General features: G+C 35.8%; 1 protein-coding gene across 1 annotated transcript in view; it reads left to right on the plus strand.

Annotated features, from left to right (window-relative positions):
* LOC145055295 (GDSL lipase-like) overlaps positions 1 to 7,739 on the plus strand; it is a 50,346-nt gene extending 42,607 nt beyond the window's left edge. The window contains exon 6 of the mRNA XM_079003592.1: positions 7,536 to 7,739. Coding sequence (XP_078859718.1) covers positions 7,536 to 7,630 — 95 coding nt within the window. The 3' untranslated portion in view covers positions 7,631 to 7,739. The remainder of the gene's footprint in view (positions 1 to 7,535) is intronic.
* The last annotated feature ends 9,930 nt before the right edge of the window (positions 7,740 to 17,669 follow it).

The following is a 17,669-nucleotide window of genomic DNA, read 5'->3' on the forward strand; positions in this document are numbered from 1 at the left end:
CTATGTCAAAACCGTTTAACTCAATGAATAATAATTCCTCATGAAACTTATTCACATTCAAGTCAATGATGATATTTTTCATTAATTCGCTAACAGGTACAAAATTGCCACTAGCAACTTCTACTACTAGAGCACTATCTAATCTATCTACAGATAATGCTAGTCTTCTACCAAATTTTTCCGAAATAAAGGAGTAATTAGCTCCATGATCAAAAAAATATTGGCAGGCAAATCATTTACAAGGAAAGTACTTGAAGCAAAATCTTATTCCTCCTTTGCTTCTTCCAGAGTCATTTAGAATGCTCTCGCCTTTGGCTTTGGCAACACATTTGTCTTTGCAACTTCCTTCTTCTCTAGGCAATCATTTTGAATATACCCATCCTCTCCACATCTGTGGCACACTCTCTTTTTGAATGTGCACTCATTGGAGTAGTGACTAATTCTTCTGCATTTGAAATAATTCACTTCAATGATGCATCTTCCAGAGTGCTTCTTCTTGAATTTCTCGTACCATTTCGCTTCACCACTTCCCCCGAACTTCTTGTTGTTGGGGCCAAAATTTTAAAATCTGCACTTCTTTTTGGATCTAGAAGATCCTGTAAACTTTCTCTTCTATCCTACCTCAGCTCTCTCTAGACCCATCTTTCTTATTTGGGTCTCAACAATCTTAGCTGCCCAAATGACGGCTTTCACAATGGTTGCCAACTTCACCGTTAGACCGAAATATGTTAGTATTCCACTAGCAAATTTGATGATCTTGTAGACTTCAGTTGTAACCAAATAAGGAACAAGCTTTATTTTCTCTGTAAAACTTGCAGCATACTCGTTGATGCTCTTCTTTCCCTTCTTTAGATTCTAGAACTCGTTGTTGATCTCCAAAAGATCCTGCTCAGACCAGTACTGCATTTTCAGTTGCACCAGAAAGTGTTCCCAAGACATTTTACTAGCTTCTCCTTTGGGTGTGGTATCAGCTAGTAACTTCCATTAACTTAATACTCTTGTCTTCAACTATCTGACCGCGAGAACGATCTTTTACTTGTTGCTGCATTCACCACTTTCAAACACCATCTCCATCTTAGAGATCCAATCCATTACTTCCGCCAGTTTTGGGCTTCCCGAAAGACTCCATGGCTTGGATTCCATGAAATCCTTTTACTTTCATCCATGTCCATCGTCTCTTCCATCTGGTTGGTTTCTTCTAATCACTATTGGGTCAGCTTGGATAATATTCTGGCTGCAGTTTTCCTCCTTGGACTGTTCTTCTTTCAAATAAGGGATCACAACAGGTGTTGAGGTTTATCCCTATTATTTCATAATATTTGTCTCATCTCCTCCCTTTGTTCAATCATCATAGCCTGAATCATTTCTTGGACTCCGGCCATCGTAACAAGTTCAACTACCTGTACAATTCCCAGTGCATGTTTGATCACACGTGGCTCAGGCTATTGGTTTACGTTTCCCTTTCCTAGTCCACTTCAAGTTCTCACCATGTTGATCTATACACCAAAGCAAACGTTCGAGACGAGAATATTAAGATAAGGAAGGTTTTATTTATGATAGACGCATAATCCTCCTTATCACTCCAAAAAGGTTACATGTCGGTTTCAATACCATAATTAAACTTTTAGAATCCTGAACATATAAAATTTCTAAATCTAGGTCGGAAACAAACCGTTGATTTATTCAAAAAATTTCGTCCAAGGTAGGCAATCCTAAAGCTTCTTAAGGCATCTTATCTCTATAGCATGCTTTAACATAAATCATTTAGAACAAAAAAGCAGTTTAGGCATTATTCTTAAAATAAGCTAGGCATGTGTCATTTCAAGCATACTACCTAAAATATAGCGGACACTCATCTTACAATCATCACTTAGTATTCTAAGTTTAAGTCTAGAAATCCTCAAGTATTCCTAGTTCACTTAAACTAAGACTCTGATACCAACTGTGACATCCTCATTTTCACAGCTTCAAAAGACCGATTTAATTATTCTTATTTCATTTCATAGTATCATTGTTAAAGAATTATAATGTGGAATTTGTTCCCAATAATGTGATAATATTATTACCAATAATTTTCGAACAAATACGATTCATTAATAACTTCGGGATGTCATCGTCAATACAGAAACATAAGTATAATGAAAATATTACATGCCTTAAAATAGTTTATTACACGATGTCCTACAATTATCCATAAATTACTCAACATCCTTGGGCCTTCGTGCTGCTACCTGTGATACAAAAAAACATAGTGGGTCAGGCTTGTGAGCCTGGTGAGCACATAGGGTTTTCAACTCACAACAATTAAGTTCTTTAATTATATATTTTACATCAAATAGTTTACCCTATTACCCATTTCCGTTATTCTCACATATTGATCCTAAAATACTAATCTCAAGGAACCTATCCTAAGGATCATCATCATTAACAGGTAGACAATACTGCTTCAGGGATTCCTTTAACAATAGGTGTCAATAAGGCAACCATGGGGGATAGGGTACTTCAAATGAACATATAGTTCATTAACACCTACAGGTTGCGAGCCTGTCAACTTTCTATTGGACTATCTAGAATAGTCTATGGGCGTCATCTATACTCTGCTAAATGACCGGTTCATCTATAATCAAGTCTTCTCATCATCGTCTCATCATTTTCATCACCCATCACTACCTAATATATTGTATATATTAAAATATGTATTCGATTAAATCAAGTAAAAATCATATAATTCGTTTAAGACATATATCAAGTAACTCAAATAATAGGCACACATAACATTTAATCAACTAGATACTTTATATCTATATGTAAGCTGAAAGAAACTATGTAATCACTTGATAATTTGGATGACTGGAAAGTTGGATAGCGCTTCGCTTCAGCACTTAGCATTTCCTTTGATGTAACTTGGGTTCAATTATCATTAAGTCTTAGTTTATTACTTTTGATGACTAATGATAATTTAGATTCCTTAACAATCCAAAAGTCTATGTCGACATCTATGCATTTAAATATAAATTACACTACAATAATATATAGTGTAAATTAACTTGCAGAGATTCCCTAGACAAAAGTCTGAAAATTGCATTGACGGAGCTTCTACTCGAAAGATACTACTAGTTGGTACTCAAGGGTCGCAGGGCTTCACTGGGATACTAGAAACTAAGGAAATTTGGATCTAGTGCAGAGAGAACTCGAGGGATTGAGCTACAAGGGTGAGATATGAGAAACATATACGAAAGCGTGTATTTATATCCAAAAAAAGATATGTGCGTCGCGTACTCTGTCAGGGCGCACTACGCAAATGGTTAGTGTGCTGACGTGTTGTTCTCTGAGTGGTGCCATGTGTCGAGATTTGGGTGGAAGTTAGATGTGTGTCGCGACTCTTGTCTTTACGCGTGGCTGCATGCTTATTTTTTTTTATAAAATCTTAGAAAACTCATATCTTCATCATACGGGCTCCATTTTCTACGCGTTTTAAATCCACGTGTAGCTGTCAGAGATCTACAACTTTCATTTTGACTCTGTCAACTCATTTTGACGTTATTTTTGAAGTTATATTTTTAACAAGCTTAGACTATTAAAGTCCGTTAAAAATTCATAACTCTCTCATTTAGATTATTTCAGCTAAAAATCAACCGATCTAAAACTCAATTTCTGTGTCAACACAACAGCGCCGAGACTTTTAAAAAAATCATAACTTTCTGATATGAATTCATATTTGGGCGTTCTCTATATCCACGCTCTAACTTTTACGAATTTTACGAATTTCATTTAGATCACTTAAGCTAATAGGCGACCTATCTAAAATTCACTATTTACTATATCTTTAGGCGTATGGGGTCAAACGCGAAACTTCAACGCATCGTGAATTCTTCTTTATAAGTTGGATCGGAGTGTTGTTTATATCTCCAAAATCCTCATAGCGACTACTTCCATTTTCATCAAGGTTATTCGGCCTAATTTTTATTCTATTTAAGACATGTATTTTTTTATTATATTGCCTTAAGCACGTATACTACACATAACTACACACAAATCACATTATACTCAAATAATTATCTTTATTTACTTCATAAAGGGTTACAATTGTTGACCATTACAATTACATCATTTTATTAATGTCTAGTGAGAAATGCATATGTTACAAGTAAACCAGCACAATCCAACCACCACTGTTACGAGCCACCTCCTGGTCTTCCATACAATACATAAAGTCATATGTAGTCAGGAATCAGATAGACAGTCAAATAGATGATCCCCCGAGAGCGAACAATAAAAAAAGAACATCACGCCCAGGCATTAGACCAAGAGTTCTCAGACAATCCAACTTAGACTACATACAACCCAAGCTATCACTACCATATAATCATATAGCATAAAACACATGCATAAACTAACATAGTACATTCCCTTGGCAACTAGACTTCCCTAGTTACCTTACCATTGGCCACTTCTCAATTGAGTCCTTTACCGGTCAAACATACATAATCCTGGTGACTAGCCTACCCCATTTACCTTAGCCAAACACAACTCCTAACAGAATCATACGATCAATAGTCAAGACCCTACCATTCAAGCATACTAAAGCACCTAGTGTTCTAAACTGCAAAGCATAACAAGAACATACCCTAGGCCACTAGCATACTTGTATTGTAACAGTATCTCTATCCTACCATACAAAGGAATAACAATGGGATACATGGAATAGTGAGAAACTCACCTGAACCACACAATTAGAGAGGCACAACAACATACTAACTCCTTGCAATGATCAATCCTACGAATCGACTAACACCAAGACAGATAAATCCTTAATCAGCAACCCAAATCCTCCATGTTTGACCCCAATTCAAACCGGTTAAAAGTCAACGGTTAACGGGCAACAAAAGTCAACGATCAACCAAGTCAACAATCACCACGATGCGGAGACCTCTTGGCCACGCCGTGGGCATGTCCAGACAAAACAGTCGACATGCAGGAGACCACCACGTCGTGGCAGGCTCTTGGCCACATCGTGGTGTCTAAACAGAAGCCAAAATCTTCATTAAGAACTTAATCCTTTCAGACCAAAGCTCAAAACTTCAGATCTAGTCCTTTTTAATGACCTAATGGATAAAGTTTCCAACTTTATGCATTAGAACCACACACCAAAGAAAGATCTATAACCCTAAGTCCAAAATGGCATAAAATCTTTCACAAAACATGCATGGCTCCAAGGACAAGATCAAACTACCAAATTTCCAACAAGAAGAGGTCCAGGAGATAAACCTTAGTGTTTAAAAGGAGTCGGAGTCATCTCAAATCCAAGCATACCACCAAAAAGGGACCAAAAGCATAAAATGGACCATAAGCTTTATACTCATAATGGTCTAGAAATGGGGTCACTTTGCTAGATCTACACTTGAGCTCTTCACCAAGGCACTTGTAAGAAACTAGATCTCAAGCTCCACACCAAAATCATGATGAAAGAAACTTCAAGTGGCCAAGAACACCAAAAACATCTCAAGAACACTTAATGAGGCAAGGTTTCGAGATAGGAGGGCTGGAGGCTGAAGATGATGACTTAACCCTAAATTTAAGGTCCTTAAATATGAAGGAAACCTTAAAATCCATGGGCTTAGGATGCAACAGCTGTCATGCCATGGCCCTCCTCTTGCCACATTGTGACAACCAAGCCAAACACAGTCTTCATTAAACTCCATGCCACGTCGTTGTCATCAACCCTTAATATCGTGGCATGTGGGTTTTCCTAAAAACGCACCTTAGACTCCTTTAAATCTTTAACTGATCTGATCTACAAAATGGATGTTACACAATCTAATCAAACGTTGGCGTAGGATGAATCAACTAATAACCCTACTCTAAATATGCTTCAACCGCTTCTCTTCTGCAATATCCGTGTCTATTTTCTGGTTCTAATTATCCTCCTCTGTCACTTGATTCTCTTTCTCACTCGGTAACCCGCACCAAGAAACCCATCGTCTACTCACAAACCTTGCTCTAAATATGCTTCAACTGCTTCTCTTTTGCATCATTCATGTCTATTTTCTGGTTCGAATTCCCCCTCTCTCACTTGATTCTCTTTCTCACTCTATAACCTGCACCAAGGAACCCGCCGTCTCCCCTGAATAAATGTTGTGTGATTGAAAAATGATGGATATGTAGGAATGGGAGACTGTTGGTGAATAGACACGAGAAGATGAAGAATAGGTTGGGGTAGTCTAGAACGGGTGTTTTTACTAGAGAGTGAGGAGAGAGAGAGAGAGAGAGAGAGAGAGAGTGTGTGTGTGGGGGGGGGGGAGGCCTAAGTTATTTATTTATTTATTTTTAAAATAGATATAAATAAAGACAAAAACAAGAAAATAAAAAAAATATAATAAAAGGGTAAACAAATTTTTTATGATAGTGAAGACTATTTGTTAAAATTTTTGAAACTATAGGCCCTATCTATAAGATTTTTTTAAACGTAGAGACTATCCAAATTTCTAAAAAGTAATGAGACCATTAATGTGATTTTGTCTAGGTAAAATTATATATTGGTTACTAATAACATTTTCAATACAACAATGCTTAACCTAGGGTTCAAGTTAGGCAACCCACTTAAATTGTTGGATGCCAAGTTCTCCTCTGTAAACTCTAAGGCCTAAGGCCTAACCAACTTCTTCCTCTTCTTTTTTTTTTCTTTTTTTTTTTATAGAAGATATTCGACATTCTTCTTTGCTCGACCATCATGCGGGATGGAAACATGGTGCCAAACTCCATTTTACATTTTTTTCATGACACTTCCATTTATTTTATTAAATATCAAATGTTTGATTTTAGCACTAAATATTAGATACTAGTTATTAGTTATAATTAATCAAATATAGAAAGTTTAGGGTATTCAAAAATAGATTATGAAAAATGATGTTAAAATCAAATAAAAAACTATTACTTATTAGATTTACCTCAGTTAACTATAAGTTGTTAGGTGATATACAATATACACAAGAAATGAAGAATGAAACTTAGAAATTTAGTTTTAGTATGATTGTGTGAATCTACAAGGGGGCATTAAGAATCAAATTTTGATAATGTTCATATAGTTGTTAATTATATGTCTGATAGTTAAGGGTTTGTGTGCTTTTAAGTTCATATATGACATTATAATATGTGTTTTTCTACTTTCTTGCTAGATTCACTTTTTAATTCGATTTTGTCATTCCAAGAAGAATATGTTTACATATAATGGATGGTTTCACTATTTTTATTCTGTTGAACCAGTATACCGAACAGAATAAACCGATACCGATTAAACCAAACCTTATTTGTTTTGGTCATAGTTAATTTAGAGATGCTAGAAAAATCGATTAAACCAAAAACCAAATACCGAATCGAATGACACCCCTATCTAATACCCACATTGACTCTCGTAACTACATTTATGTAAAAAAGAACAACATAGTTCATAAAGTGTATAAAAGTTCAAGTTTTACCATTAATAAAAATCTTTTTCCTAACTTTAGTATTCCTAGTTTTTGTTTAACCTTTTCTAGGTGAGACTTTTAAGGTTGACTTGAATAAAAAAGTAGTCAAGCCTTCAGGGGACGATGAAGATGATGGTGGCATCGGGAATATGGTTGATTGCTAGTAACAACTTTTTCAATTCAGTTTACATTATTTATATAAGAACAATTTTAGATTTATTTTTGTTGCACATTGTATAAATATTAAAGTTTTAATTGCGGAATAAAAATATAATGTGGGGACATTTGTTAATCAGGATACATCTTTTTATTTGCTTTGTACTTATTATCCTATAGTCCGCTTAATCAAATATGCCATGTGACTCATGTCCTTTTAAATGAATAGTATTTACTAAATGATCATGTTTTTTAGTTATATTTTTGTACAAAAAGTATTTATTAAAAACTTCTTGAAAGCTTTATTACTTACAAAATTTATATATTTGATATAACAAATTAGATCCTAAACAAAAGGACTTTAAAACTATAATAAGTCTTTATCATATTTAGAGATATCATAGGACATATTGTAACTTAAAAAAAACACCCATTAAAATGAATTTAAAAACTATCAAACTCTATTTGTCAAAGCTTTATTTAATAAGGTTTTAAAAGCATTTATATGTATAACACCCTAAAAACCATGATAATTTTTTTCATTTTTAAAAGATATTTTTCATAAAACCATGAGATAGATAAACATTGTTCAAAACAAATCCATAGAAATTTGAGTATCGAAATAATCTCTCAATACATGAATCGGCAGGAGGATGAGTACGATCACACATTCGTCTTGCCCCGATCATCTGAAGTACCTGAAATATTGAAATCCACAACTATAAGCCAAAATATAGTTAATTCCCCTAAAACACAATATATATATATATACACACACACACACACACATAATGCATGTACACCGGACCCACAGTATAAAATTGGATCCCCCCCCCCCCCCCCCCGAGTCCACAGTCATTAGATTGGATTGCCCATGGACCATAGTCATCATAATGGATTGATCCTAACCCACCGTTATAGGACTGGATTGCCCTGACCCACAACCCACCACTGGATTGCTCTGGGTTTGTTAATCTACAACATAAAGTCGTACCACTTCAACCTAACTGCACTATGTCGACATATGCAAACAAACAAACAATAACTAACAAATACAGGTAATCATATAGATCTACAAATCTAACAGATCGCTCTAACATCCTACACACAATGACACATATTGCAGTACAAAGTATAGTGAGAAAATTCACCGCCCAGACTAGCAGACAAACAACACAACTCTCGCAAATCCAAAACAGGTACTACTTGTTACCTATTCAATAATCAGGAACCAAGTTCTTAAACTACAGCCCAATATCCACTAGTTGACCTAGATTCAAAGTTGGTCAAAAGTTAATGGTCATTCTCCAGTCAACCTACACTCAACGTAGCATGCAGCTCTATGCTCAACATAGGGCTTAAGGCTGCAAAACGGGGAATTTCAGAGCTATGCTTAACGTATAGAAAATTACGCTCCGCGTAGCCACCTGATGTCCAACTTTTCATAAATTCTTAAAACAGAAGGTCAGCTCCCCATACTTTCAGATATGTATCAAATGAACGTCTTAATGGATAATATCTCTGACTTTATCCATTTGCATGGTGACAAAGAGCACAAAAACAAAACCTAGGTCCATAAAGCTATCTATTGCTCAAGAACTAATGCATGGATAGATGAGAGTGACCAAGCTCTTACTTTTATGACTTAACAACCCCAAAAACGTCTAGAAAAGATACTTAAATGGCCTAGAGTACCACATACTCATAAAGACCAAGATTATCGACATAAAAGCATATAAATCACAAGAACTAGATCTAACATGAAACATCATCAAGGTAGAAACTTTATACCTTATGGAGGATGATTATAAGATGAAAATTCCAGATCTACAAAGCTTGGAGCTTCCCAAGTGCTTCCCTAATGAATCTCTTCCTTCAAATATGCACACAAAGCACTCTAAGTTCACAAACCTCTCACAAGATAGCTAAGGTTTCGAGGTGGCTGCTTAAGAGGTTGGAGGATGAGTATGAAGAGGGGCTTAGATCCTTTAAATAGGGGCTTAGATCCTTTAAATAGGGCTCATAATAATAGTATATGCTAGGATCGGGTGTTACAATTCTCCCCCACTTAAACTATATATCGTCCTCAAAATCTCCAAATGCAAATAGATTTGGATAGTGCTCATGCATCTCCACCACGGGCTCCCAGGTCCACTCAAAACTTGTAATGCCTGCAGATTCGGGCTAGTCAATTAAAATAGAATAAGTGTTAAAAATGACTTTTTAATAGAAGATTATTTTGGTTAAATAATCTTAAAGAAGTTAAAATATATGTGACAAGTATTCCATACACATAAAGAATGATGAAATCCGACTTCGTATGAAGAATTTATGCTTCTTCGAAGTTTCACGACTAAAACGGCACGACTCTTCGTATCGTAAAAATTGAATTTTTGATAAATTACATTTTGGCCTTAGTGATCTAAATGAAAGTCGTAGAAGTCATTAAACCGAGAGCGTACATATAAAGAACATTCAAATATGACTTTGTAAGAGGAAGTTATGATTTTTTGAAGTTTCAGTGCAGTAGTGTGTGCATAGAAATCAAATTCTGGAACGGTAAATTATTAGGAAAACTAATCTAAAACGAGAATCAAAGATATCTTCAATAGAAGTCTGTCGATATAGAGAACATCGAGAACGGACTCCATATGTAAGTGTTATACTTTCTACAACGATTTATAACAGCCTATGCCTATCAAAAATATAATTTTTTTTTTATAGAGTGGGAATTAGCTATTGAGGTCTAAAAGAAAGTTGTAGATCTCTTCAAGAGATTTTGGGGATATAAAGAATGTCAAAAACGTATCTCGTATGAAGAAGTTATGCCATTTTAAAATCTAGAAAAACGTGTGTGCAAAGTGCGCGGAGCACGCAATGAGCTGGCACTGCGAGAGAGCACCACGTGGCAATGTTGGGTGGCCGAACTCTCTAAGAGACATGGTGATGTGGCTCCACAAGTTGGTAACATGTGGCACCATAGGAAGGTGACATATGACACCTTCTATAAGAGGCATATGTGGACCACCGATATCGCGACATGTGGCACGAGCCAAGGGGAGCGACATCGCAGAAGTGCACGATGCGGACCCTAGATGCACGTGGCGCACCTGGCAAAATCGTCTATAAACAGTCCGTGTCTTAGAAGCTCCTCACATTCATCCCCTAGAGCCTCTCTCTTTCTCTCTCTCTCAAATCTCCCTCCTGCAGACCCTTTTTCCTTGAGTTTCTAGTTTATGGTGAAGCCCTGTGCACCCCTAAGTGCTCGGCTAGTTGTAACCTTCGAGTAGGAGATCCCGAGTCAATGTTCTACCCACTTAGTTTTTGGTTATCACCAATAACCTTTTTAACTTATGCTACACTTATTTTATGTTAAGTGTAACTTTTAACTATAGTCATAGTCGTTATTATGAACCTATAATTAAGAACTATCAGTAATTCCAATTTATAATATTGATTGATCTATTTACGAGAGAGGTGACAAGAATGGTCATGTTATATTGGTTGTTGGATTTCAGAAAGGTGACACGCCCAAATGGTCCTGCCTCCCAACTGTCCTTCCCAGTTGATCCTTATTTGATAGAACTATTAATATTCATTGGAATGATTGATAGATCTAAAATATCAATAGAATCATTAGAATAAGACTATTAGATAATGATACTAGGTCATGTCAAAGGAAATGTCAAGTGCTTGAAGTGAAGTGTTGCCCGAATTTTAAATCATCACTTTAACAAGTGAGTGCATAGTTACCTTAATCTTACACATAGTATCACACCCTGCCCAACCGTTAGCGGAAACACCGGGTAGTGCGACGTAGGAATAGTTGGATCTCGACAACAGGTATAATCAAACACAAAGGTATATTTTAAACATTTATTTATTATTGATTTTTGAAGGATTACATTGTCTTGGGGACAAACACAAACTCCTAAAATAACTATACTAAACTTCAACTGCTTCCTTGCAAACTTCCTTTATACTTGGGGGACACTCTTCCACACTCATCTTCCTGAGAATACATGTATTTTGAAAGTCAACATAATGTTGGTGAGTGCACAAATTTTTATGTTTTAATTCCTTTAAGAATACTTTTCTTTTGCGAAAACATTTCTTATTTGTTTACCCCGCCTTCTATCTTTTAGGGTATATTTTATTAATCTTAAATTGCTATCTTTTCAGGATATCTAGCGATCCTAACGTAATTTAATTAGGATTATCTTTTGTTCACCCTAATTTACTATCTTTTAAGGATTTCTAACGACCTAACGTATTTTAATTATCATACTAGGTGTCCCTAATGGTAATCTAAGCTCTAAAACAATTTTTAATATATTAACGTGAGCCCCTATAATCGAAACTACGGCCGTAAATGTACCCCTAATCACGCTGCTTCATCGGGCGTCGAATAGTAACTTATATGGAATGTATCTTGTCGAGATTGTACCTAGCAATCACAGGTGGGGTTGTCATGGCCCCGTATAGATCTATACATAACTTCGTAGCTCTCGCAAGATTAACGATTATAGGTATTGGGGATGTGCTGAATTTAATCAAGGCTTTTGGATGAATAACCAGCTCACTAACACATTAACCCTAGGCTTTTATCTTTTATGTTTATCATAATTACCCATATATATATATATATATATATATATATATATATATATATATATATATATATATATATATAGGCTTAGGTTATTCTATTTAAACTAAGTATTGTGTTATTGTATGTATAATTGTAGGCCAATCATTTTACTTATTTTTGGAAAGTGAATAATACATATTATTAAATTAAATATAATTAAAAAATACCATCTAATTTCATTCTAAGGGTATTTTAGTCAATTAACATAAATTTAAAAAGGAAAATTGCATATTTTTAGGGAAAATAGATTCTATTAATTTTAAAAATCTAATTCTATGGATGATAATTCTCTTAATTCGAAAATTTTGACGGAATGTGTTTATAAATATATTGAAAAATAACAAATATGATTGAGCCATATAAGAATACACATTCTGACATAATATATATTTTGATTTAATGAACTTCTTGAAGAATAACAAAATTTTGGTTACAAGTTAAAAAAAATTCATTACATTCTTAGGAAAGAAAAAAAATTTATATAGTATTCTATGAGAATGTTACAGTTATTAATAACAAAAAAACACAATATATAAATCATTCTACCAGAATATACTATTACATACATTTTCTTCATTATATTGTATATTATTCTGGTAGAATAATCCATTCTTTTTGTAAGATTAGTGGTCATTGTTCATCTTCATCTCATACAATATTCATCTTCAAGATTCTATTCTGACCGAATCAGAATTCAAGATTCCATTCCAGTAGAATGTTGTAAGTTTCATATGTACCATGTTTTGCTTTGATATCTATCGTTTCGTTCCCAGCCAAGAAAACAAGAACATTCGTGTTCATGATTTCATGTATACCTGCAAATGAGAAATACAACCACTCATTATTATTGCTTAATCTTCTTTCCATGGCAATTTCAAGCAAAAAACACCACATCTGTGACAACCCAAGTTGTTCTGTTACATTTCCCCGTTACCGTTAACGAAATATTCCAGTTTATAAAGTTCTGTTAATTGAGGTCGTCAAATTTAATAAACATTCCATTTGTTTACATTTAATATGTCGTTAAGTCATGATAAAAAGAAATAAAAACACATAACACCCATTTCCATTTATTTGGAAAATGTTAAGTTTTATTGTTACGACCACTAAATTGGGTGCGACCAAAAGCCCCGTTTAACGGCAGTATTGGGTAGAATTCCACCGAGCTCCAACTCCCACCCATATATAAAGGGGAGTAAACTCCATTTGGAGCTTTTCCACCCTCTCTCTCTATACTCGTTTTCGCCCCGAATCCGCAACCAAACGCTTCCAAATTGTAAGTCCGCTTACCCTAGCTTATTCTAAACATATTGATTCGTGTTTATAGCCCAAAAATCGAAATTAGAAGCTGATGAAAAGGAGTTCACGGCCTAAGATCCTCCTTAGGCCGTAAACACCCTATTTAAGGCCAAAATGACCCAAACTTGTCCCTAATGGCTTGGAAATAAATAGAGGAATTAGCCTAGGAGTGTTTGCACATTTAAAACAATCATTTTGTGGCATAAAAGAGAGTTTACGGCCCAAGCACTTGCTTAGGCCGTAAACACCTCTAAACTATGTCAAAATGCCTCCAAAACACCCCCAAACCACCCTAGGGCTTAACACATAAATTAGGGGCTTATTCTCTTGGGTTTAGATCACTTAAACATTAAGAATTGGAGGATTAAAAGGAGTTTACGGCCCATACATGTGTCAAGGCCATAAACTCCCCAAACCAAGCCAAAATGTTGGTTTTTGTCCCCCAAATGGCCTTATACATTTACCATAAAAAGCTAGGATTGAAACAAGGGCTTAAACTCAAGGAATGGAGGGTGTATGAGAGTTCACGGCCAAGCCATAGAGCTTACGGTCGTAAACTCTCAAGGGTTGGTCATTTGGACCATAAACTCTAAAGGAGACCCCTTTTGGAACCCCAAACACCCCTATAGCCTTGAATAAATTACTAGAAGTGATATAAGAGCTTGAAACTTCACAAAACTCAAGGGATGAGAGTTTACGGCCGTAAACTCCCTTAGGAGTTGTCCCTAGGCCGTAAACTCCAATATAATGCCCTTAGAAGCCTTAAACCCACTCATGCCTTTTTGGAAAAGTACTTAGAATAATCCCATGAACAAGTAGAAGCCTTAAAACACACTAGATACCCTCATCATGAGTTTACGGCTGTAAACTCATGGTGAGATGTCCCTGGGCCGTAAACACAACTTTGGGAGTTTACTCTCAGATAATAAACTCCATTCTTTAGCGATACACACCTTTAGACGCTACCCGGGACACCCAAACACTTAACCAAAGTGTTTTCCGCTCCTGTGAGCGCGTATATTTGTTTAATTAGTATTAAATATACTAATTGTATGTGAACATATGTTATCATATGTTAAATAGGTCATTGTGTGTGTTCAAGTCCTTGCATGACACCGAACGCCCAAACGGCACCTTCGTCGGACCTACTTACACCAGGTGAGTTCATACCCCTGAATGAACCTTTTAAATGTTTTTACATGTTTTATAGGGTGGGAATACAAGTTAAACATGCCAGTTATCATATCAATCACATGTGACTGATAACCCGCATGCTCAAGATTTTACCACACTGTACACTGTTTTACCGAGTAGGACACTATAATGGTTTTCAATTGTTTCAAAACTCTTACTTATACTGTTTTACCTAAATTCATTCTGAACTGATTTATGAAAGATTTCCAAAGGTTTTCAAACATGTTTTTACAAAAGGATACAAATTGTGATTTTCTCCGAATATAAAGGTTTTTCATCAAAGTTTCTCTTTCACGACGTATACTTTTACTTATTAGATACTGTTGCTTCGCTTATACTTATTTTATACTCCTACTTAGTAGCGCTGTCACTTATACTTGTAGTCGCTTATACCGATAGACACTCTTACTTCACTTATTGTCATCTCTACTTCGTGATATGCTTATACTTGTTCGACACTCATACTTCACTTGCGACCGCTTCTACTTCACTTGTTCGACACTCCTACTTCACTTGCGACCGCTTCTACTTCACTTTTTCGACACTCCTACTTCACTTGCGACCGCTCCTACTTCACTTATTAGACACTCCTACTTCACAAGAATCACTTCTACTGGATACACACTCAGTCGTAGTTAGATGTATGTCTGTGCTTGTATAGATGCATATAAATAATGATTGAAGGACTTAGGAAGGCTTGTCCGCCCTATTTCCTTTTCTTCGTTGAGATGTGGTCTGGTGGTATCGGATGTCCATCCGAAGGTCATTTGATTCATTACTTATATATTATGTACACAAGCATAGACATACGGGTTTACTTCAGTCAATTCAGTTAAGAGTCTCTACCTCTAGTTCAGCACTTACATTAGAAACCCACTAGTTGGAAGTCTCTACCCACTATTTGGGATGCATCTTCAGGACACGACCTTCTCCGTCGTCTAGTTGGTAACCAGAGTCTCCTGTAGGGAGAGCGGACATTGTGTGTATAGATCTATACGGGATTGACAACCCCGCACCCAGACTGCTAGCTACAGTCCCAGCCTACCAAGCCAACGGGTGACAAATGTCACATTTTAGACGCTGGTAGGGCGTCTGGTACTCTAGTCAGTATGGTTACGAGTATCCCGGGTTACCTTATAATTCATTAGCTTTAAGGTAACGGTATTTCGCCAGCAATTTACACTGTATGCTGGTAATTCAATTTCAGAGTCACACTGTTTTGACCTTACAAGACGTATCTTTTATTTGATACTGTCTGGGGTCTGTCTCCTCTGTTTTGACCTTACAAGACGTATCTCTCGTTTGATGCTGTATGGGGTCTGTATCCACTGTATTCATAGTATCCACTATATCCACTGTATTCACTATGTTCACTGTTTTAGACCTGGCTAGACGTATCTTTCATTTGATATTGCCTGCGGTCTGTATTCACTATTTTGGACCTTACCAGCTGTACCTTTCATTTGGTACCTTCTGGGGTCTGTGTATCTATTTGTTAGACTGAACCAGACATGTCATTCGTTCGATACTCTCCTGGAGTCTATGATTCCTTTGCCTTAGTCAACAGTCCTCACTGCTGAGGCATATGTTATTTCCCTGTTGTCTCTTGCTTTCTTTAATAATCAAATTCAGTATTTTGATAATGATAGCAATTAAGGGAAAACCACTTTTTACCACATAACACTGACCTGTCTTGGTAGAAGGCTGCTTTGATTAAAGAAAATATAGGATTTTCTGGAAAGAACTCTAATACACAGTAAACACTTAAACTATTACTTTATAAAGTTATTTGAATGAAATGTCACTAAATACTTATGAACTCACTAGCATTTGTAAAAATGTTGATACTCGCTTTTCAAATAACTTGTATTCTCAGGTTAGCATTAGACAGGTACATCCCCGGAGCTGTTGATGAAGATAGCTTAGTACCGCGCTGTATTTATTCTACTACTTGTATTACTTTGATGTATTAATGTAACCATGTAAAACTATTACTATTAATGCAATGTTTTGTTGTACTTTGATTACTATAATGCATGTGTTGTGATACTTGACATGATGTCATCCACCCCAGAACGTTTCCGCCGTTCCGGTTTTGGGGTGTGACAACATCGAATTCTGTCAAGCAAAAGAAACAATTTCCTGTAAAACATTAACCCCAGAAATCCATTCCATTCATCCATTTCTATCAAGAACAATCAAACCCAAAACCCATCAACACTCCACTGAATTTTTGTAAAAACAATGGATCAAAACATTCTCCACTTGTTATATAATAAAACCGAGAAGCAAAAGATCAGAACATTCTTACCTTTCTATGGTTATTCTACAAGAAGTTGTTAAAGTCAATAAAAATATTCTTGCACATATGTTTGTTGAAAGCAAATCTCGAAGTCCTATGATGAACAGATGATGAACGCATGAACTGCATTGTATCTCAATTTGGATTGTCAATCAATAAAAAGTCAAAATCATAATAGTGATTACAATCGGAACAAATGGTATTGAATTCGCAGTCGGTAGTGAACGAATGAAATCGGGTTTTGAATTTAACTGATTTGATCTAAGGATATTCGCCATTGAATGGTCAAACAAAAAAGTCAAAATTGAGATATTGCAAACTTCTTACCTGCAAACGATCTAAGATTCAAAGTTGAAAATCTGGGTTTGCACTCATATCCTCAATGATGCCTCTTCACAGCGCAATTGCATCTGCAAGCAGATCAGTGTTAATGTATGGTATGCGAACAATCACATCTCAAACCACCATAATTTCAAGAACCCTAGCCCCAAAACATGTACCTATTTCTCCATTTTCGTCATCTACAAGAACACTCCCTCGTGCAACTTCAAGGTAGATGCTTTACTGATTACACATACAAAAAAACACACCGAAACACGCA

This window comes from Lactuca serriola, chromosome 5 (genome assembly GCF_051521515.1).
Source record: "Lactuca serriola cultivar US96UC23 chromosome 5, Lser_US96UC23_V15, whole genome shotgun sequence".
Taxonomy (NCBI): domain Eukaryota; kingdom Viridiplantae; phylum Streptophyta; class Magnoliopsida; order Asterales; family Asteraceae; genus Lactuca; species Lactuca serriola.